This window comes from Acomys russatus, chromosome 28, assembly GCF_903995435.1.
Source record: "Acomys russatus chromosome 28, mAcoRus1.1, whole genome shotgun sequence".
Classification (NCBI taxonomy): Eukaryota; Metazoa; Chordata; class Mammalia; order Rodentia; family Muridae; genus Acomys; species Acomys russatus.
In genome coordinates, this window is record NC_067164.1 from 15508496 (window position 1) to 15532020 (window position 23525).

At 40.6% G+C, this 23525-nt stretch overlaps 2 protein-coding genes across 2 annotated transcripts in view; both read right to left on the reverse strand.

Annotated features, from left to right (window-relative positions):
* Positions 1-5363: 5363 nt before the first annotated feature.
* Positions 5364-16190, reverse strand: LOC127210703 (A disintegrin and metalloproteinase with thrombospondin motifs 3-like). Its single transcript, XM_051170436.1, has 5 exons — positions 15981-16190; positions 13088-13220; positions 11122-11329; positions 9883-10000; positions 5364-6342 (listed from the first exon to the last, which is right to left on the reverse strand). The coding sequence occupies exons 2-5, from the start codon at positions 13171-13173 to the stop codon at positions 5783-5785; spliced, it is 972 nt and encodes a 323-aa protein (XP_051026393.1). The 5' UTR covers positions 13174-13220; positions 15981-16190; the 3' UTR covers positions 5364-5782.
* LOC127210507 (A disintegrin and metalloproteinase with thrombospondin motifs 3) overlaps positions 15958-23525 on the reverse strand; it is a 204932-nt gene continuing 197364 nt past the window's right edge. The window contains exons 15-17 of the mRNA XM_051170165.1: positions 21870-21950; positions 20531-20721; positions 15958-16146 (exon numbers count right to left, since the gene is read on the reverse strand). Coding sequence (XP_051026122.1) covers positions 15958-16146; positions 20531-20721; positions 21870-21950 — 461 coding nt within the window. The remainder of the gene's footprint in view (positions 16147-20530; positions 20722-21869; positions 21951-23525) is intronic.

Sequence of the window (23525 nt, forward strand, 5' to 3'; positions counted from 1 at the left end):
TAGAATTGGCTTTGTATTAAAGAAGCCCTTTATGGAGACCATCCACAGGATCTAAAAACATTCATAACAATCACCAGACCCCAGAGCAAAGACCGGTAGACTCAATGAGCCCCTCTCCTTCCAGATCCAGGCTCCATGATCTGTGCTGGAGATGTTGAAGCATCCTGCTGGAGTTTATGATATTTAAACCACTGTTGTGACCCCAAGATGTCAAAACAAACAAACTCAGGTCTCACACCCTATTGTTCAGACAGATCTGCAAAGGCAAAAGGGATGTGCCTCATCTGAGTGTTCTCAAGTCCTGTCCACTAAAGTGGCACAGAGAGAAGATGACTGAAGACATAAGAGATTCGTGTCAGAACTCTGGGGCATTTGTGTTCCACAGCAGTCCTTAAGGAACACATGAGGAAGACAGATGCTTTTTGATAGACAAACGAGCTCTAGGGACCCATGAGAAGCACCGAAGAGTTTTCTTTGCCCAAAGACAAAAACTTAAGTGATGTAAACTGTTCTTCTCAGGCATGTAAATAGCCATGTCCCCCTTTCTGCATGTCAGGGAAAGTATGTCACCCCTAACAAAAGGATTTGGTGACATTAAATTTGGGCACAAGTTTTTGATGCATGGTGCATCACTGGCAAGGCAAAAATACCATAATGCTTTTAGTGATCTACCAGGGAGTATGAAAAGATAACTGTCACCCACACGGTCTACTATTTCTCTGCATACAGATGCTTCTGCTCTACCTGCTTTGGGGCAACGAAAATATGTGGTGTTATAAGTTTGGATCGAAAAATAATCATTTAAGGTGTTGGTAATCATAGAGACTGTTTGTGGAGAAAGCTATAGTTGCACATCTATAACACATCTAATGCCTGGCAGATACGGCGTTCGTTTTTTTCTGGGTTACAAATTTCATCTTGCCTTAATGGTTCCATGAAGTATGGGCCGTTGAATTTCACAGATACAAGAACCAAGGCTCAGATACATGAAGCTATTCATCCAAGTCACACAGAGCTGACAGCACACGGAATGCAAGCCCGCAGCCTGACAGGCTCTTAACTAGGGTACCATCCGTTTAGTCACAGGTTAGAGCTCTTATCTCCATCAAAGAATTGTATGCCCTTATCTTCTACCGTAGAGAAATGGTTATTTTCCCCACCTTGAGCTACTATGAGCCTCTTTATATGTGGTCCCCAAACAGGACCTCTAAGGACTGCTCTCTGTGTGAATGCATGTGTTACATTAGCATATCTGTCACTTAGCAGTGACTAGAGAATTGGCTCCTTTAAATTGGGGGGAACAATGCCTCTGTCTGAAACTGTGAATTTACTGGAAAATACTAATGTTTCAAAGCCACGGTGTTAATACAGTGCTAGTGCTATCTGGAGCAAAGTTTTGCTCACTTAAGATTTATCAGGACGGAGCTAAGTCATGAGGTAATTACTAGGTAAAGTGCCCAGTAAGATTACAGAGATGTGAATCATCTTTGTTCTGGGAACCTAGGGGTCTCAAGTTCAATTTGGTGAATTAGGTTTTCTTTGCATCGTAGACATTATAATAATGGGTTGTTAAAGTTCACCTTCAGCTTTGGCTGAAATATTTGTAATCATCTGGGACCAAAGAGAATTGTTTTAGTTGATGTCTATGTGCACTGAATAACTTTTCTATTTTCCTTAACTGTGCCAGTGGTTTCGATAGTTCCTTCTACTTCAACTCTTCTTTAGCAGGTGATAGTCTCTGGCTTGTTACAATTTTTTTTTTATCATACTTCTTTTGATTTTTTTTCTTACATAGCTTAAATTTAAAAGGCTTCTTCATAAAGAAAATATGAAAATGGTATATAGAAGACTTATTTTTTGTTGCGGTCTGCAAAGTATATCGATGAAATAAATGTAAGAGAAAGACACTCAGCTGATAGTGTGGAGGCACCATCACCCAACTTCACAATAATGCTAGCTTGGCACTTAATTTGACCCTTGTTTTGGAAAAGACAGATGGGTAGAAGAAGATAAAAGTCTTCAAAATCAAAGCTGCAAGAGCTGTGGGGAGCCATGTTAAATTCAGCCATGTTAGAAATCCTGTGTTTAGGCTGCAAGCTGTGACCTTCGAGTTGCTGACCTTTGCTGAAGGGAGTCTTGTGTTTAGGCTGTTTTTGGATTATTTACCTTTGAAAGAAATAGAGATGTTCTTACAGGGAACTCCCCAGAGGATTAAGGAAGTTCTTACAGGGAACTATTCAGAGGACTGTATTCTTGCCAAGGGGCTAAGGGAAGTGCGATTACAATAGAGCTTGTATTGACCTTGCTATATAGTCTACTTGCCTGCATTAAAGGGAGTCTTGATCAGAAATCTCTAGACTTGACTCAATTTTTGTCTTATCTCTGTCCCCCCATTTTCAAGCCCCACTCCCTCTCCCAGGGAACCCTGTTCGATTTGTCCCGCAGGCTGGGCCAGGGGGCATTTCTATTGAATTCATTATACTAACATTTAAATTTGTCTTGAGATTTCCAAAACTATCATGTTTCCCTGGCAACATGACTGAGCAATCCGGATTCCAAAGTAGTCAGACACCAGAGGACAGCTGTGGCTCAACTGTACAGGGAGGGTGGGAGGATTATATGGCCAATGGCTTGATGTCCACTGGGAGGTGCAATGTTTGGCCCTGTGCTGAACTACATGTGTTATTTAATTTACATTGTAATATCAGGGTTCTACTGTCCAATTACTGAAGTAACTGAAAACTGGAGAGTTCACCTGAGGCAACTTGGGTATGAGGTAGTAGGTGGAGGCTAATCCCGAATCTGCCTGTTTTGCCCTTCTAACTGGCATCTGTGCTCCAGTGTGCCCTCTTTATATAATGAAAGACCATCCACACACTAGGGGGAAGAGGGGAGTGTTTCCTTTCCTCCTTGCTGTCCTCAGCCCAGTGATATATCCCTGCTAACCCTCAGGTAAACATGGTCCAGATCTGCTGGGCATCTCAGCTACTCTGAGATTTCATATGACAGAAAGAAGAAGAAGAAAAAAACAAAGTCCTCTTTTCTCCATTATAATCACCAGTCTTACTGTTCTCTGATATGGTTCTGCAGGACAGACTTCAGCAAACTCCATTTCCCTTAGCCACTTACCAACTCTAAAATTGTGGTTTATCTCAAGGAGGAGGCAAGAGACACTGGCCAGTATCTTTAGTGACAGGTCACTGTTTTACTTGGTAGAGGAAGAAAAAACTACATCCCCCACAAACACCAGGGAAACCAGCAAGGAAATGAAGGTCAAGCCATGTCTCCTCTTTCACTTTTTTTTTTTTTATTGCTATGTGTTCCCAATACAACAAACAGCCTCAGTAGTGTACACCTTGATAAAAAAAAAAAAAAAAAAAAAAAGGAACTTTCAGCTTAGTAGAAAAGAAAGCGCATAGGTAGAAAGTGGAAAGAAAATGTACATCTTATGGGAGGTGTACGTGTGTGACCATCTTCAGTTCCCTGTGGACCAGATGCGCGTACACCCGAGTAAACTAGAGAGAGTTTCATTCCGGCGAAGTTTTCAAGAGAGACAGAGATCTTTTTAAGGCTCAGGGATTATTAACTACCAGGAAGTCACCTAACTTGACTTTTACAATTCTTGCATGAAGTAGCAGCAATTGTTTCGAGGTATTGAGTCATAGCTTAGGCTGTTCATTTACAATGGTTGCAATGCAAAAGGCCTGCTCAGTCTGTGCTTTGAAAGGATAACACATCTCCGCTTTAGTCTGCATATTGGATTTCTAGACATGTTTAGAAAAAGACTTCAAAAGCATGCTCACAACGATGTTATGTTTAAGTGCAATTCAGGAAGTACTCATTATATACTTAAATAGGTTTTGTCTGAGACAGGGTCTTGTTACAATAGCCCAGGCTGGCTGTACACTCACAGTAATCCTCCTGCCTCAGCTTCCGAGTGCTGGGATGACAGGTGTGCACCACCTTATCCGGCTTTAGAAATGTTTCTAATTCACTATTTCATTAAACAGCTAGTTAAATTTCCTGACTATTTTATGCATCCTTGAAGGGGAACAAGTCATTAATTCTGTATCAACTACTTTTAAGAAGGTAAATATTTAACATAAGCTTCGCCTGCCACCCCAGCTTCTTGGGAGGTGGTGGTGGGTGGATCACAGATTCATGGCCTATCCAGGCAACTTAGTGAAATCCTTTATTGAAAATACAAGAAGCTGAGGATGCAGCTCAGGCCTGTGAGAGGGCCTGGACTCAATCAAGTACTGCCTTTTTTTTTTTTTTTTTTAAGTAAGAATCTGTTCAATTTTAGTTCTTTGAGTTGGCTGTGTGCTTGGTTTAAAGTTGTCCTTTCTGCACAGAACGTAGCACACACCTCTAATTATGTCTCTCTAGTTTACTAAAATGTCACTGATACTAGTGTAAATATTAAAGACATAAAAAGACTATTGAGAAAAAAAAATCAACTCTTAAAATAAATATCTTCAGATCTGTGTCCTATATACAAGTACTATACATGGACTCCCTGGAGGGAGCATTTCCGGCTTTGTGTGAGCATATTTGTCACTGACAGAGCGACCAGCATGGCACTGCAGTCAGCTGCACTGTGGCTGTGAACAATTAGATATGAACCATGCAGAAAATAAATATCTCAACCATGACAGAGACGCTTCCTTGAACCTGCTTTCAAAGCACTAATGGACTCAGGTCAGCTCGAGCCTGATGCTACTTTTCCCAGCTATGCAATAACAGACACAACACATCTGTGAGAATCACAGTACATCAAGTACAACTGTTAGCACAAGATGGGGCATCACTGGGACGATGTGCATCACCACAACGCCCCTTCATATGATGGCAAGAAGAGTGGAATTTGTCTTAGCCGAGCTTATCCGCTGCACTGGTGTGCATGTATACATGGAGACACCGGTCCTGCTTCCTTTGTTGTGAGAAGGGAAGGCAGTAGATAAAATGAGTCACCTGTCCACCCGCAGTGGCAACAGGTAACACAAATGGCAAACCCTCTTTATATTGTCAGTAGCTGCAATCCCAACTTCTTCATAATAATCCGCTTTGAAATCAACTCATGGAATGTCACATAAGGCAACACTCAAAGACAGGCACCCTAGAACATCCAGAAACGTAAGAGAGTAAACAATCATTTGAATCTTTTAAAATAATACTGATTTCTGCAATATACAGTATTTACACAATGGTTGCAAATTTGCTCATACAGTATTTCTAATATAGATAAATAGGAATACGAGTTTAAAAATCATTTCCAAAATTTCTTGAAGCGTAAACCACTGGCATTTGTTTCGGTAATTTTTACTGTAACTTAAAAAAAAACAAAACCCCCAAATCAGCTGATATGCACAATTGGCTCTAGTCTCTTTCCTTCCTTAGAGAGCAACCAACACTTTTAACCACGTTCCATTTCTTTTTGTTTGTTTGTTTTTGAGAGAGGTGTTTCAGGCTGGCCCAGAGCTGTCAGCTATTCTCTTGCCTAAGATCCCCAAATGCTGGGATTCTAGGAAGGGGATGCTGCAGCTGGGCTCCTTCCTTCTGAAAACAGTCTTTGGCGCTTTCTTCCAATGGGTTCTGTTAAACACGCTGATGCAGAACAGGAGGAGGATGGAGTGAACCAGCACTTCCTGTCTTTCCGTTTCCAGAGCACATGAGTAAACCTTGTGTTGAGAGTACTGCTTTTTAACAAGCTGTATGCACCATGCAGGGAGGGCGGCTGTCCAGGGTTCCCTTTGATTTCTAGCTCTGTTGGTCCACGTTCTCATCTCTCTGAGGTGGTTGAACTGATGGGATGTCTCCTGCTAATACTCTTTCTATCTTTCTTTGGGGTTCTTGTCTGAGGAGGAGCACCAATTGCATCACTGATAACAGGGGAGGGGGCAGCAGCCACAGTTGAGGCAGAATGCAGGTGATCAGTCTTTACGGCTGAGGAGGATGGCATTGACACCAGCGTCGTTCTTCCAGCCTGTTGTGCTTTCTTCCGGGGGAAGTTAGCACCAGGCCTGCTGCTGGCTCGGAAAGCAGCATATGCATTTGGACTTGCTATGGATGAGATGCTACTCGAGGATTTCTTCTCAGCGCGGGTCCCTGAGTAGTATGGGTGAAAAGGCGTAGGCATCACTAGGGACCCGGGGAGGTCACTAGGGCCAAAGATAGCATCACTATGGATTTCAGCAACTTCTTGGAGGTATGGTGGTGGCAGGGTACCACTGCGCTTGCTACATGACTCACAACATAATTTGTTATACCCAGGTATGGAGCAGTATCGTGCTAGTACCTCCATTTGACAGAATATGGACTTGTCGCCCAAACATGGCTCATCTGCAAAAACATAAGTAAAAGAAAATACATATGTGTAAACATAAAAGGAGCAAAGAACTGAAAATTATTAACAACTACAAAATTTTTCTAGTGATATCTGAAACCAATACAAGAGCCTTCAGATGGATTAAAATATAAACCGTAGGACGGATACACTGCAACAGGTAGATTTTGATTTTTACTTTTTTTTTTTTTTTTAAGGCAGAACTTCTCTGCATTTCCCAGGCAAACCTCTATAGGGCTGAGACTATAAGCATGTCCCTCCAGCATGTTTAACCACTTCTCATTTCTTTTTTGTTTTCGAGAGAGGTGTTCCCTGTCTGCAAAGCCCTTGGCATGGCCATCACTTTACTATCTGCAGTAGGCATTGTCAGGTCTGAGGGGGAATGTTGTCTCTGAGACAAAACTGAGATATGTATCTGACTGTAGGAGGGGAAAGTGGGTTCATCCTGGAGCTAAGAGGGAAACATCATTTTTATTTATGTAATATTGAGGTTTGCCTTTCTAATAAATAAAAATCATTGTAGAGTCAACTTATTTATTTATCTTTAGTTTTTTGAGACAGGATTTCTCTGTGAAGCCTTGAATGTCCTATTTGTAGACCAGGCTAGCCTTGAATTCACAGCGATCTGCTTGCCTCTGCCTCCCCAAGTGCTGGAATTACAGCACACCCAACTTCTACAATAATTTTAAACCCACATTTAAAATGAATATTAAACATATCTACTATAGCTATCTAAATCTTTAAAAAGTTTTAGCAAAGGAAACAATGATCACTTTGATTAAAATAGAATTGTCTAGCTTGAAAGCAAGTTTCACGTCTACTAGTGGACATTCTTAGGCTCTTATTTGAAAACAAGACATCTTTATAAAATATGTGACCAAGGCTGTAGACTCCAGCTGTGAGAGCTTTTTCACATATTTTCCTTCTTCATCATGTGAACCCCATTAGCCTGCTACTAATGGGGGGACCCGCGCACTAGAGAAAGCCTGAGATGAAACTCTTGTCTAAAAGCAAGTGCTTTGCCATGGGTGAGGGACAGCCCAAGTCTCATTAGGGCCAGAATATGCTTCTACATGGAGTAGTGAAAGGTACCAAGGACAATCAAGCTTCGTGATAAGTTTCGAGGCCTTAAAGGCAAATGAGTGTTACAACCAAATATGACCACACAGCACAGTCAATCATTAAAGAAAGCCTTTCAGCCTTCGCACATCACCCCGGCCATTAGAACTGTTGGAAAGGAGCTTTGTATGAGGCTCGCTCATCAGACTGAAACAGTGCTTTGAGACAGAGGGTTCCCCCTACCTGTTTCACTAAAATGGCATGGAAACTTGTGACTTCAGAACTCTCAAAATTGGCTTTAGACCTAGAGCTAAGGGCACTAAACCTCCTGAAAGGAAAATGGGCACACTAACACAATTATGCTGTCTCCTGGATGCACCGATTTTACAATACCTACACCCACTACCACCAAAACAAGCAAGAAAATCATTCACACATAGTCTAGTTGGTAAAATCAATAGACTTTAGGTAGAAAATGTTGGGCTCTGACAGTGATAGCTGCATATGGGCAAATTATTCCAGCAACAGTAAGACTTAAAGCTTCTAACAGGGTATGGTTTTCTTTTTCATTTCTTCCCCTTTTGCATTTCTAGATTGAAAACACTTTCCAAAGGAAGCAGCTAAATAAATACATCCTATGTCTCCCCCTGGTGGCCATGTTGGTTCTCGCCATTTCTTTTGCTTTTTCCAATAAAATACAATCATATTCATAGTTATAGACAATATTTGAAAATATTCAACATTGTGATAAAAATACTCTTTAGCAAATTTTGTATGTTGGATCCCTTGTATTCCTATCAATACCCATAAAAAACCTATGGCAAATATTAATTAATGATGAAACTTTTTAGAAACATTTCAATTTTATTTATTATTTTTCATTTTATTCTCTCTTCCCGTTTTATTATAGCTTTTACTATTTAAATCAAAATTTAAATTTAAATATATTTTGATTATAATCTTTCTCTCCCCCCAAGTCCTTACAGATTCTCATCCCCTCTTTGTCAAATAAATAAATAAATAAATAAATAAATAAAAAGCAAAATAAAACAAGCAAAACCCAATACAACAACAAAACCCCTCAAACCAAGAAAACAATGTAATTCCCCCTCCAAAAAACAAAACCCAAACCCCTAAAACCCACCAAGCATAACCAAATCAAAGCACACACAAGGAACTGCGGAGCCCACTGCGTGCTGGTCAACGACTCCTTTCCATGTGGCCTGTCCTGGAGTGGCTGACGGAGCTTCCCATTTGCAGCAGGTATAAGTGACAACTCAGTCATTAACCTTTACCCTAGTGGCTAGGTTTTTATTCATCCATTCACTCATTAAAAAAAATATAACCAAATAAAGTATAATAAGATGAAACAGAAACTACCACATCAAAGTTGGATGCTAGGCAGGTGTCCCCCTTCCTCCCTCACCACTCCAGGTGCATCCCTCCCAAAGCTGCATTTCTGGTTAAAGAGGATGATCTTCCCAAATAGAGGAGGAGTGGCCTTCCATCACGGGTATGTAAAAACCTGTGTTCCCCGCTAGACCCTCCAAACATGCTCCCAAGGTTCTTCTTGCCTTTTCAACTGACAGTTGTTTAAGTGACAGTTGTTTACAATGTTTAAAAATGTCCAAAATACAACATTGTTTTGAAGAACTTGCCAATTTTCTTACAAAAATGGGAAATATCAGATTTTAATATGACTTTACTAGTTGAGATGCAGAGAAAACATCTTTTTAGTCTTGAGTTTCACCAGAGTATGCACTCATGGGGGTAAGCAGAAAGACAGGTGCAGTCGTATAGAGATAGAATGGATGTCTGGTGTCTTTCTTAATTGTTATCTATCTTATTTTCTGGAGCAGAGTCTCTGCCTCCCCCAGAGCTGTGAATACAGGCATGTGCTGCCTGCCATTCAGGAGTGCCAGGGGTGTGAAATCAGGCCATCAGACTCATGCAGCAAGCAAACACTGAGTCACACTCCCAGTTCACCTTTTAAAATAAAAATAATATATTCTACTCTGAAAATACAACTATTATTTCTGTTGCCCAGGCAAATGCTTGCTTGTAGCATATGTACATGGTATCTATTTTGAAGTTACCCTATGTGTAAGCTGTTTAGTTTGGAATCACCCTTTAAATGCATGGGCAGTTATTAGAAAGGACCTTAAGGTTGAGTCACATTTAATTTCTATATGTCTAATTAGACTTCCACATCATTATAAAAGTAAAAAAAAAAAAAAAATAGAGAGAGAGAGAAAAAAGTAGTCCCCAACAGAATTTACATTGAAATAAGCTGCATATTTCTGACACGGCCCCACCTAATATCTCCACTGTACCGGCTTTGGTAATTCAGTGATGCTGGCCCTATTTCAAAGAGTATTTTCAGACTATTATTTCCAAAGGTGTTTTTATTTGACCATTTCTTGATAGGCAAATGAAAAGGCAATTCTGCCTTCTTAGGATCAACAACCATCACTTACCATTACAGGGAGGCAGCTGGCAGGCTCTGATAGACTCCGGCTTTTCGCCATCACAGTGGTCTCCAGTCCTACAGAGAACCTGCCTCACCTCTGTTCCTTCACCACAGGTCACGGAACACTATAGAGACAAAGGCTGCAATTACAGATGTTGATTCTGCTGAGACCAGGCACCTGTGTGCCCTCAGGACCTGCACCCCCATAACATGGGCACAGCACTTGCCAGCTCTGGAGTTCTCTCCCTATGGAGGAGGTGCTGTGCAAAGAAAGGTTCTGAAGCCAGATAACCCCGGGCTCATACACTGGCCCCCTTGCCAGGTCCTGTTATGCAGTCCCCAACACCTTTATTTTTCTTAGAGAGAACAGAATTTACTGACAAGGACCTCCAAACTAAGCTGCGAATCTTCAGTACTGTTGAGGTAGGCAGGGCTGGGAGAAGCTGAGTTCCAGGTCTCTAAGGGAAACGCATGGGCAGCAGTTTCTCCATATTACCCGCTGTGGACAACTGGTCCTTGCCTGTTCCTCACTTGTTGAGCATGACCTGTACTTTTTCCTGTACCTGCTTTTTGATGCTCCATCTTTCTATAAGTCCTGTTTATTTAGAGTCCTTAGATACAGCAAGAACAGGTTGTAATTAGACAATAAAACAATGAGCCAGCCACTCACCAAAGACCATCTGACCCCAGGCTGCAGTTATGCACTGGGCTAGCAAGGCATAGATGGTCACTGGACTAAGGGCAAGAACAGATAATGACAGGAGTCTCAATGTTCAGTCCTGAGCAACAATCCAGAGCTAACCTGTCCTTTAAGGGCAGAAGAGGACTTGCTAGAAGGGATCACATACACGGTAGTGGGATGTTTAGACTGCGATGATGAGGCTCCGTGGTTAAACCAGAGATAGGAAAGAACAAGTCACATAAAGGAGTGAACGGGCACAGTTTGGAACACAGAAAATTTACTTAACCAGCTAGATGAAGATAAAGTAGGAGAAGTTGGGGGGGGGGCAGAGTGGGTGGGTGTTTCTTGTTATAATACTGTCTTAAATACTGTGATGGATTGGAACTTAAGAGGTCAGCTATGATCTCAGAAGATTCAGGGGCCATTCTGATGACTCCATGTCTCACACACACACACAATTTAATCATGGCTCGTCCCTACCACCTGTATTCTTAACCCCAATTGCCGTCTTAAATTAATTTTTCTTAACCCCCTTCACACACTGCATACTAACAAAGGCCTCACCTCATTCCAGGGCCCTGTTTTCCACTGGGCTGGGCAGGGCATTCTGTTGCATGGCCGGCGGCTCTCAGGACGCTCCCCCAGGCAGTACTTGCTGTGCACAGAGCGGTTGGTGCCATCATGGAGCGGCTGGAGGCAACGCACAGTGCGGAGCTGGTACCCAGAGCTGCCACAGCTTTTGCTGCAGTGTTCCCATTCTTCTGCTGCCCAGCTGTGGGAGCAAGAGGCAGCAGTGAGCCATATTGTGCGCATCCCCACAGCGCAATGCCTAGGCACTTCCCATCTTCTGAACGAAGGTAGCTTAGGAGGGAACACCTTTCTGCTTTTGAACAACAAAAGGATTTGGCTATTGCTCTCTCATTCATGAAATGTCATGAGTACTCACTGTTTCAATATTCTAGCATTAACTATTACTAGACCTTAGTGGGCCTGGGAGAAAGGGTCATACATGCAGGCCTTAATAAAAAGCATGTCCTTGAATGTTTCCTGAGTGTAGTTTTCAAAACTACTTCCCATGGAACATTCCCAAGTTCTAACGTCACTGATAGTGCCTTATGCTGGGAGTCGGCTATGATTACAGCTCTCCTAAGACACGGTTCTTTAGTCAGAGTCACAGTTGAGGCCTTCAAAGTCAGGCCCAATTCCTATTCTAAACACCATTTTAGAAATATTTCAGACATATTTCATTTTGACAGGCTGGGTCAGTCTTAAACTACAAATAGTGAAGAATACTAAGGTATTGATGTGGTTATAATGTTAGGACTTCATAGTTATAGAAAGGACAAATAGACTGTTTGCTTGGAGCTAACCAGATGGAAGAGGGAAAAGGCTGAAAGAAAAACTGAAGAAATATATGGCCTATAAATGTCATCTAAGGGAACAGAACTTGTTGAGTAGGGAGCAAAGTGACAGTGGGAACAGAAGAGAATGTGGAGGTGACAAACAACTCAGCTGCCTTCAGAGAGACTGGTTTGCTGGTCTACCAGGAAGCAGAATCCACGTAGCTAACAACAGTGTGGGTTGCATTTCAAAACCGTGAAGACGTTTACAAGTGCATACCACATAGAAAAGCCCAGTGCGTGAGTATAGGGATATATTAACTACCTCAGTTTTAACATTACCAAGACATACACACCTTCATTGTGATTACTTGCCATTAAATGAAATCTACAAGGATACAGTACACTAGAAAAGATGCTCAGGCCGGTCCTTTCCCCCATTGCCTTCTGCTAACAAGACTCTAAGAACTTAGAAAGATGAGAAAAGTATGTGGAGATGTCCTATAGAGCTGACAATAAAAATAAGCACCAGTTTCCAACAGCAACTCGGGTCTAGCCAACAAAGGGACAAAGACTGTGAGACTCTGGGGGAAAACACAGACAGGTGTACCTACATGCATGTCTCCCAGAGCTCAAAGACGAGAGAGCAGAAGCAAGGCAGTCTTGCAGCCTCTTAGGTGCTTTTCCTAAGTGTCTACATTTAAATCCGCTCTATACAATCTTTAACAGTTTTACAATAAAGGAAGCTATATTCTGCTCTTACACTATGACTCACCTGGTAAGACACCTATGACAATCAGCCCCAGAGTCCACTGTCAGTAAAATAAGTCCGTATTGTTGGAACCAAAAGAGAAAAAGTTAAGTGTGGTCTATAGAGAATGTCGTAGAATATGCTGCACCTTTGGAAGGAACTCAGTGTTTAATGTATAACCCGTCACTTCCCCCAGAAGTCAATGGGTAGAAGGCAAAACAAGTAGTAACCAAATACTAAGAGAAACAAAATTGCTAAAAGTACATTTGTATTTCAGGAGTAGGAATGTAGGGAAAGGGAAAGGACCACGCTTTTTACACTCCCTGTGATAAGGCTGACTACTGAGACAGGTAAAATGTAAAAAGCACTCGGTGAGATAACATTTTAAGGATGCCCCCGTTCCCACTGTGACAGCAGCGTCGCATCATTAAATGCTTACAGTGGGTGTGTGCACTCCTGAATGTTACACATGCGTCTGATGGGTTTTGGCTTTTTATTGACCTCACAGAAGCTGCGATGAACCATTTTATTGTCACTTTTCCTCCGGCATCCATACTTTGTATACTGGAAACCTGGAACAGAAAATAAGTTTTGCTTGGCCACTTATTTATGGCATGCATTTGAACGTGCATTCATACCCGCCTTTAACAAATACCTACATGTACAAACTGTGCCAGGCAGTGTGGTGAGTGTCACCTACGATTTCAATGTGAATAGAAATGAATTTAAAATTTAAAAAGCCCCTTTTCTCAGAACTTGCATTTAGTCAATACTAAACCTCTTTAAGCAATAGCTGACCACTTGCAAGTGAACACGATGGAATGTTCACACAGTAGTGTGAGAGATGGTGAGGAAACCGCGGTGCAGATCAATGCTGAATGGTGTAGGCCTTTACAAACCTTCTGCAGGGGCAGAAAGGAACACACAAGAGAGGCCTCTACAGTCAAGCTCTGTTGCATGAAGCAAATGGCATGTCATCAGTGCCACACACAGGTGTTTCCAGTGGGTAGAGACCATGTCATGTGTGAGGAGGAAGATATCCAAAGCCATGAGCCCCAGACAAGCATTTGTAAAACAAACAAATCCACAGACAAAAAACACCCTTTACAAGTTGAAAGCTTTAAAACCTATATAAAAGTTGCAAGGAAGCCGAGTATCTATATGAATTTAGATTAATCACCACATTTGCCATCCAAATTATAGTTTGCCATATGTGCATTTCCCCCAAGTTGGAGTCCTCTGGATCCTTCACTCCTAAACATTTACTACAAAATAATTCTTACATTATAATATGCAGACACCATTCAAAATCTGCCATGGCCTTTGTAAACTTCCTTCCAGCAAGGCTTTTCCAGTCAAGGACCATGTGTTTCATTTAACTTCCAAATCTCCTCAGCTTCTACCAACAGGAATAACTTCCCAAACTCCACCATGACAGCAGTTGCTGTTCTTGAGACATGTATCCCAGTTGTTTTGTACAAAGCCATTGCAGTACCTTTTGTTTAATGATCCCTAAGGATGAGACTCGGCTTATTAACTCTCCGCAAGAACACTGTTTGAATGGCTTTGTGTCTTCAAGGCCACAGGCCAGATGACTGGAGGATTTTAATTGGGTTTTATATTTTAGAACAATATAATTCTCATCGACTTAAACACATTATCATATAATTAAAGGAGAAAATCAAAATTGGTACAGGAGGAATTGCAATCATTTCTTCCAAGTGAAGGAAGCCTGGTGAGGCAGGCACAGATGCCATGCATATTAATATGTTGTCTCTGATAACCCTGAGGACCACATAGATGTTGAGTGCACAAAGGGAGGCTCTAAATTAAATCACTATTTATCTTGCATTGATGAACAAAGTGCCATTCTTAAAAGTACCAAATGTTTCATGTCCCTTCCCAAAAACACTGTAGACATACAGTCTGGAATATTAGTTAAAAATTGGTTTACCCAGAATTCCCTACTATGAGTATTTTTTTCTTTTAATTATTCAGAACTTAATTATACAGTGATTACTGTAACTGTTCTGTTTGTTGAGGCATATTCTGTCATTGCCCGCTTAATGCTGGAGTCTTTGTCATGCAGAACTACAGAAATACATGATAGAGGAAATTGATGAAAATGGGGTCCATCTCAAGGCTCTGGCCTGGGAAAATGAGAGGAGAAATTCAGTACAGCAAGGCAGCATGTTACTCAGCTAACCTGGTCTGAATGCTATGTTTTTGGAAGAACACTTACTGGCCCTGTGTTTCCATTTCACCATCAGTGTAACGGAGATAAAAATAGTACTGACGGCATAGAGCCATTGTGCATATCGACACATAGATATGCAAAGCATTCAGTATGGCAGCTAGCCTCTAAAACATATCATAATTAGGTATTTAGTTAGTTACAACCAACTGTGCTCTTACTAGCACAAATAGAATGGAGGTGCATACATATGGAGATCAAATTGGAGAACAGAGGCAGCAACCAGAGTAAATGGAATTGGAGGAGGTTTTGGATTTTGGTAAAGGTGTTAAGGTACTACTGTATTGAGCACAAGCCATAAAGCACCCAAGAAAAAAAGAGCACGGGGATATTAGGTCCTCCATTGGTTTAAGTAAGTGGTTATCAACATGTGGTTGCGATCCCTTTGGGTGGGCTAAACGACTCTTTCACATGGGTTGCCTACAGCCACTAGAAAACACAAATGTTTGCATTATGATTCTTAACTAACAAAATCGCAGTTATGGAGTAGCAAAGAGGATAATTTTGTGATTGGGGACACCACCACATGAGGAACTGTATTAAAGGGTCTCAGCATTAGGAAGGTTGAGAACCACTGTTTGAAGTGAAATCACCTCCTTTGCAAAGTCTGAGAAATAATTAACAATGATTTTTTTTTTTTTTTTAATTCAGATTTTGGTTGTTGTGGTATTCCTCCAACTGCAGCTTCAAATTATAGACAGTTCTTAGAGTAAAAGCAACATTGGCTTTTTGTAAGACGTGTATACACGTTGACATAAAACTTACTGGTTATATGCCAAACAAAAACAAAAACAAAAACAAAAAAACAAGAAACAAAAACAAAAAAAAACTATGATATGGAAGTAGAAGATCCAGCTAGATGGGCTGAGTAAAGTGACCAGCAGGAATAGGCATGGGTCGGAGAGGGTAAGAAGTGTGTGTGTGTGTGTGTGTGTGTGTGTGTGTGTGTGTGTGTGTGTGTGTGTGAATATGATCAAAATACACTGTATATGTGTGTATGGAATGCCATAGCTAAACACATTATTACATATACCAATATACAATAGTAAAGTGCTTTACAAATTAATGGAGTTGTTACCTCCACCACAGGGTTTGGAGCACTGAGACCAGCTCTTCAACGCCCACTCGAAAGTGTCCAGCTCCTCCTGGATGACGTTGTTGCTGTTGATTGTCGGTACGGAGTCTTCATGGATGATGTACTTATATGTCAGGCTGGAGTGTGTGTCATTCTCCTGAGGTATGATCTAATGTATATGGGAGACACATAATCAATAGGTAAACAACTGGAGACTTTACTGTAAACTTAGGCATTTCAGAATACTGATATTTTGAAAACAGGAAAATGTTTAAGGTGGTTCTCTAGAATGTTTTGTTCCCCTCAACTCAAGTGGTAGTGCCCAACATTAAAGAACAAAATATGCAAACATAGAGAACTTGGAATATGATTATATAAAAACATGCTGAAGAGTAAATATTTGTATTATCAAAACTTATTTTCTATAGGTTACCTTATATTATGACATCTCTTCAGTGTATTTTAAAGTTCATTATAATAGATCGCTTTATTTTAATGACCATGTTCCTTCCAGAAAAAAACAAAATTTGGAAAAAGATACAAACAAACAAACAAAAACCATTCATAACTCTAGAATAGGAGAAAAACCAAAGTAACTTTTACTATCTTGGAATATTCCCTTAAAACACTGGTACCACATGTTTCTGTGTGAACATAAACATTATTGATCAATGAACATTTGCATCATCATAGAGACTTCTGTCCTTCCTCAGAACTCTAAAAGCTTCTGTGCCCTTTCACTTTTAAGTACTCCATTTATCACTATATATATATAGCTTTCTTTCTATTGACTGGATGAGAGAAATACCATTTTAAGTAGTGTATATTTCCCTAATTTAGTGTTTCCTTGTTCTTTGTTGATTGTGCACTGTCTGTATGTTGGCCATCCCATACCCTCTTTCTAAATCAGTATGTATATTTTTGCTTTTGGTTGGCGTAGTGCTTTCAACATGACTGAGTTTTAAAAGCTCGCAACTTCTGACTTGGTTGCACTAACTTTTTAATAAGACACCAGCAACACATTCCAAGCCAAGCAGATGCTTTCTGTATTCGGCCATGAGCACCATGGTTCCCCTCTCAACCTGGAACTGTTACCTGCATAAAACTTGAGAGGATATTCCTGGTGGAGGTGATAGGTACCATAGCAGATGACAGTGTTCCCTAAAAGGAGGTGGCACGTTCCTATGTCCTCACAGGGGTTGCTCAAACAAGACCATTGCTTGGAACTTGTGGGGCCTGAGAGGAGAAAGCTAAGTGGAAGGGTATATCCCAGCAGCTCTCAGGCTCTGACCAGAGGCCTGGCCTGTGCATGGTCAGTTGGGGATGCCTTGTGCCCTCAAGCTGTGGCTAGACAGTAAGACAGAGACCAGAGAGCCGGGGGGAGGGGGGGTTGTTTTTCAGGTAGAATGAAGAGATCGGTCTCAGCTAACCCATGAGAGATTCAGTTAGGCCCAAAGGCCGTGCTGTAAGAATAAAGTAAAGTAGAAAGAGGTTCGGCCTAGTGATGAAGAGGCTTCAAAAGACTATAAACAGCCAGGCCAAGTATCCATGCATGGGTCTAGTGTAAATGAGACCCAGGAGGCAGCTTGGAGATCTGGCATTTAAGGGGCAAGTTGAATATAACAAGGGAACACATAAGAAAATACAAAACCCAAGCAAAACACCACCAAATGGAAATGTGAGGAGAAGGAGTCCACCATCTGACATGAAAAAAAAAAAAACTGGACAGGATATAGGGTAGATTGGAGGGTCAGATTTTAAACAGCCCGGTGCAAATTATTTATATTTTAAAATACTATAGAAGATTAAAATGGTTTGAAAATGAAGCCCACGAAAACAGAAGAGAGCAGTGGAGAGCAGAGATCTTAAAGATAAAATGGGAAGCGTACTCAAATTTGGTATAAAACATTTTACTACAGGGTCAAACTCTCAGCGAGCCCCAAGTATAATCAACACAAAGCCCACTGTGGAGTTCACCACGTCAAAAGGGCTAAACAACGGCCCCAAGGATAAAAATCCTTCACTTGCCAGGTAAGAGGACAAATTAAGCTACCTCTGTGGTGGGAGGTAAATAAGGAGCATCAGACTAATCCACAAGGGAGCAGAGGCACGCAGCTTGATCCATGGTTTACCCGGTAAGGTCCATGGTTTCCCTGGCAAGGAAGGACAGTCAGAAGTGTATCCAAAAGCTAAACCGAGTTGCAGGAGTCCTCGGAAGCCTCAGGTGCAGCTGGGGATTCTGGTGACAAAGTGACTCCTCCAGTGTAAAAAGGTCAGCTGTGGAGAAGCAATGAATTCCCCCAAGTCATGGAATCATCCACCATCGAGGTTCTCTGGGGCACAATAGCAACAACAAACTCACACGCCGGGCAGCATGGGAAGAGAGAATGGTAGCTGCCGGAGTTAGTCATGAAAGATTGAGATGGCTACGTAGAGAACTCCATCCACACCAATCACAAGGGCTCCCGTCAAGATAGAAGGGTAAATACTGCTGAGGACATGGGAAAAGAGGAACTTTGCACACCACTGGTTGCCAGGTAAACAAGCACAGCTGCTATGGAGGTTTCTCAAAAATGTTGAGCCACCCTACGACCTAGCGGACCCACCCTTGTGTACGTACTGGGAGGAACCTAAACATCCACAGAGGTACACGCATCATACCTATTGCAGCAAAATATTCACAATATGAAACCAACCTAGATGTCCATCGACCAATGACCAGATAAAGAAAAATGTGGTACATATGAAATTGGGGTTATATTTAGCCGTAAAGAATGAACTTACGTCGCATTCGCAGCAAAATGCATAGAAGCGGATGAGCACGCTAAGTGAAATGAGCCAGGCTCGGGAAGACAAATATTGCATGCATGTGTTCCTCATTTCTCACGTGTAGGAAAATTATTGTTTTGGATGAATGACATGAATGCGGAGGGGAAATATGAGGGAATGGAGGCTTCCAGAGGGAAGGGGGAGCAAGGCAGTGCCCTTGGTGGGGAAAGGAGGTCAAACATTGTAGCATGTTTAGTCTCAAAACAGATGTGTATCTGTAGCACGAAAGCAGAAAGCAGGCCAGAGTGGAAAGAGACCGGATGTGGGAAGAAGCAAGGGAGGATAATGGGAGTGAATGTGGGCAAAATCATAATAAAATCAATTAATTCTCACATTAACTAAAGAGTAATGTGAAATCCTAAAAAACAGCTACAGAAACTTGGCCTCCCGTATTCAGAGATCTCATAGAAATCAGATACACACACACGCACACACACACACACACACACACACACACACACACACACTGGAGTCTAGTAGACAAACGTTCTGACAACAAGGACAAAGCACTCCTGTGTGTCATCCCCTTAGTCGCATACTTCTTCAGAGGAGGCTGCGAGCTGAGGACTCCAAAGCTTCTGGACACTTTGGATGGCTTTCACACTTCTAATTGTTTTAGCTGTAGCTCCAACAATGCCTTCCGAAGTTCCGGAAGGTGGCCACCACTTTACATTTTGAACATTATCGCACATTTAGTTCCATCTGATCTTTCGGTAATTGTGTGTACGTTATTAGGCCGCTCCATTCTGTTCTAGGCTCACCTAGAGACTGCTTACTCCATATAATGTTATGAAACAGCACCCCCTATCGGCTAGGTCAGCACACAGTGGCTATAAGGAACTCTCCAAGCCTTCCTTCCCCCAAGAATCCTCAAAGAAGACTCTCCTGAGGCTGCTGAACAGGGCTCCCAGACTGGCAGACTCCTCCTGGGGCTGGGGCTGCACTTACAAACATCCACCAAATAAAGCTCGTATGGTCTGCTGCTGCAGGTGGCCAGATCTTTCTCACTGACAATCCCTCAACTGCTAATGGTTGCTTCTCCAGTAATTAACACAATCAGCATAGCATTTAACACAAAGACTTCAATATTGCCAAAACATTGATAGTCACCTAAATAATTAGCAGATTTTCATGCCAGTGGCTTCTTGGAGAAAATTCTGGTATTTTCTGGTACTTTCTCAGACCACATTCCCTGTTTTTATAGTTTAAAAAAAAAAAAAAAAAAAAAAACCCTACTGACTTAGAATTCTTCGTGTAGTATATTCACTGTATATTATAAATAACATGCTTACAGAAAGTAAGTATAAATATATCTCTAAATCAAAACTAATAAGACTCTAAGTCTATGCTTCTTACAGATATCCTTCAAGAATGAGGACGAGTGAGATACTGGGACTTTGGATAGAGAATTCATTGATAATACACTCATACCACAAAAACTACCAAAGGAAGTTCTCCATACAGAAGGTAAATAATAGTTAATTAGAAGGGACATCAAAATGGCAAGTTTGTGACTAAATATGTATAAAATCCCACTTTTTGTTTCTGCTACCTTTTACTTGGCATTCAAGTAAAATATCACACCTATGTGAGAACATCACACACAGAACAGGGAGACAGAAATAGAATTACAAAAAGAGAAACAAGAAAATATCCAGCCATATATATTTTTAGCTAAGCATGTTTTCAGGCAAGTTAAATTATAAAATTATAAACAAACCCACCAATATAACATGCTGCACGGCACGTACCAGAACGATAACTGGGTCATGCAGGGGCCCATCTGTGTGGAGCGTTTCAATGTCATCCTCGATGCTGTAATCCCACTCCACGCCAAGATCGATGAAGGTCCGTGACTTGGCTTCCTCCCCTTTGCCATTTAAAATGTAGTGACCCGTGGCTTGGTTCTTTATAGCTAAGTGAAAGAAAATGAGTGATGGGCACACATTTATCATATGGCAGTGTTGATGATTCACAGCAAACCTCCCCCATTTTATTAATAAAAGCCAATAATTCCTCTTCCTTATTAGTATCAAGGAGTCAACTTGAATGTTAGTTTTAATGCTTTCTCCATTCCTTTCATTAGGCGTTTAAACCATTGAGAAGCAGTCCTACTGAGTTAAATAGATAAAATGGGCAAAAACTAATGTTTACAAATGTTCCCATTTGGAAACATTGTCAAAGAGATTAGCAGATTCTAACTCACTCATCTTATACATTTCCCAGGAAGGTTAGATGACTTTGGATATAATAGATACTTTGTTAATACAAACTGTCTCTAAAGATTAGTAAAATATAGACAGCCATCCTCAAGAGCTGAACTGATTTCCAGGCCAATAGTTTTTCTGATGATGGTAAAATTCCCAGATCCCTCAGCAGCTGATATTGTTAGATAAAAAGGACGTTTGTCATTAAGAGAGTTCTTAATGCATTACAGATCTGCTGTGAATATAATATATCATAGTCTCCTAGTGGGAAAAAACAATAGAAACCGCCAAACTGTACATTTAATCTATCAGTAAGTGGGAGAAGACTTCATAATTCTAGCATCACTAAAAACAAATTTCATTAAAATTACTCACATTATATTTATTTCTCTTAAGCTTTAAAGATAATTATTCAATTATTGTAAGGATAATCTAAAGTCTAGGGTGAACAATAAGAATTTTAAAAGCTAGTAAAAGAACTATGAGAAAATGCTTGTAGGCTATGCCATCTGAAAGTAAATATAACTTAAATACCTCTAGAACCACCAAAAACAAAAACACAAACACTTTTATAATGTCACACGTGAATAAAACCCAATTTTTATTCACATTTCAGTTTTAAATATTTGTTTTAATGTAAGGATATTTGGGAGAAACGATTAAACTTCACATAATATCCAACTAATGAGCTTATGTACTAACTTCAGTATGGCATGTATATGTATGTATATGTACATGTAAATATATACATATACGTACATGTACACATACATATACATGTGCCCCATGTGTAGTGTCTTTGACATCTCATGTTTAAGTGCATGGAAAAGCGGTGTCAACAGACAAGAACACTTACCAAGAACATGAGGAGAAGCCTCGTCTTCTTGGATTAACACATGTCTAGCCCCAGGGGGTATGTCAAACATCTTAAGGTACCCTTTGCATGTGTAGGGAATAGTGGAAGAAGCAGAGAAAACAAAAGCAATACTACGGTTAGTCCGGCACTGCATCCTTACTGCTCCGGCATGCAGAAGAGGGCATCCATAAACTGAAAGGTGCATCTCAGGAATTAGCTCTACGTCTTTGAGACATCTTGCATGAGGGAAAAAGATTCTACGGAGGAGGAAAATTCATAGGTTTGTTGACCCTATGAATTTTACCAACAATTCAGGCAAACGGTTATGCTTTTTCCTGAATCACTCTGTGCTATTCTAGTTTTGATAACTGTCTTTTAAGTGAGGTTGGGTTTTAGTAAAAGTTGTTAAGCGGTGAACTGGAAATATTCCTTTTGCCTACATGGCACTACAAGTAGTTAAGCTTCTATATATTGGAATATTTTAATATTTAGAAGGCACTTTAAAGAAATATTTACAAAAGGAAAACTGAATGCAAAGTGTGTATTATGTATAGCACTTTTACAAATGCTCCAGCCTCAATCTTCTAGGCAGGAATTATAAATTAATAGCCTTAAACTGACTATTGGAACTTTATATTCTAATACATGAAAACTTAATATTATCATAAACCCTATAATTATATTAAAGATCACTTACAAATATGTCCATGACTATAAATCAACAGTAAAACAAATTGAAAGGCAGGGATGTTATATCTCACATCCAGTAAAAATGAATTGGAGCCAGGTGAGGAGATTCCTGCCTATAACCCAGCATTTGTGAAGCTGAGGCAGGGGCTTCTTGCGTTTTAAATCAGCTGTTTAGGAAGATGCTTTCTCAAATAAAAATGAACATGGGAAATTATGCAATGTAAACTTTTACTATATTATGGAGCATCTAGTTCATATATTCCAGGGTGTATGCAAAGAAGAAATCTAGATAGAAATATATGATTATTGATGGAATCAGAAAAAAGTTTGTCACTTGTGTATGTATAATTAATATTTATCTATAGGTGGACTTACCCAATTCTTACATAATATTTATTAGGGTCCAAAGTAAATGCAGTGGTCATTTAGGATGAGGGTTTTCAGCACCTTAACCTATGGTTATTACTGTTTGCTTGAGTAAGCAATGTCTAAAAGCAACATGCTTAAGATGCCAAGGAGCACACATCAGTGTGAGGTGACTTATGGATGCCCATCTTTCTGCAGTGCACCACAACTTACCCAGTACATTTTTAGTTTCTCTTGTTTCAGCAAGAGAAATATTACGAGCTCCTTTGGGTAAAACGAACGCGCCTCTCGTCTTCCCTTAAATAGAATGTCGTTAATTAGTGGGGAGTTCTGTGTTTACCAAAGTCTTGCTGTTTCATTGACTACCCCATAAGCCACAGAGATTTTACTGGGTAAGACATAAGAAATATTCTGAAACTCTAAATGTTCAAGTCAAAAAATGCATTTACAGCAGTTAGCAAATGCTGATAAACTGTTAACAGTCAATGAAAGTAAGACTGAGAGGGAATGCAAAATGATGGAGGTGATTTGAAGTTGAATACTTGCAGATTTCATTTTCCAGCAACTTGAGTTCCTTACGGCATCTCTTGCTTAAATGTT

Excerpts from the sequence above, each read along its gene's own strand:
- LOC127210703 (XM_051170436.1), bottom strand. The coding sequence starts at position 13,173 with ATGGTTCATCGCAGCTTCTGTGAGGTCAATAAAAAGCCAAAACCCATC. Across the intron at positions 11,330-13,087 it reads CAGGAGTGCACACACCCACT|CTGGGCAGCAGAAGAATGGG; the intron begins GTAAGCATTTAA and ends TTGCTCCCACAG. Across the intron at positions 10,001-11,121 it reads AAACAGGGCCCTGGAATGAG|TGTTCCGTGACCTGTGGTGA; the intron begins GTGAGGCCTTTG and ends TTGTCTCTATAG.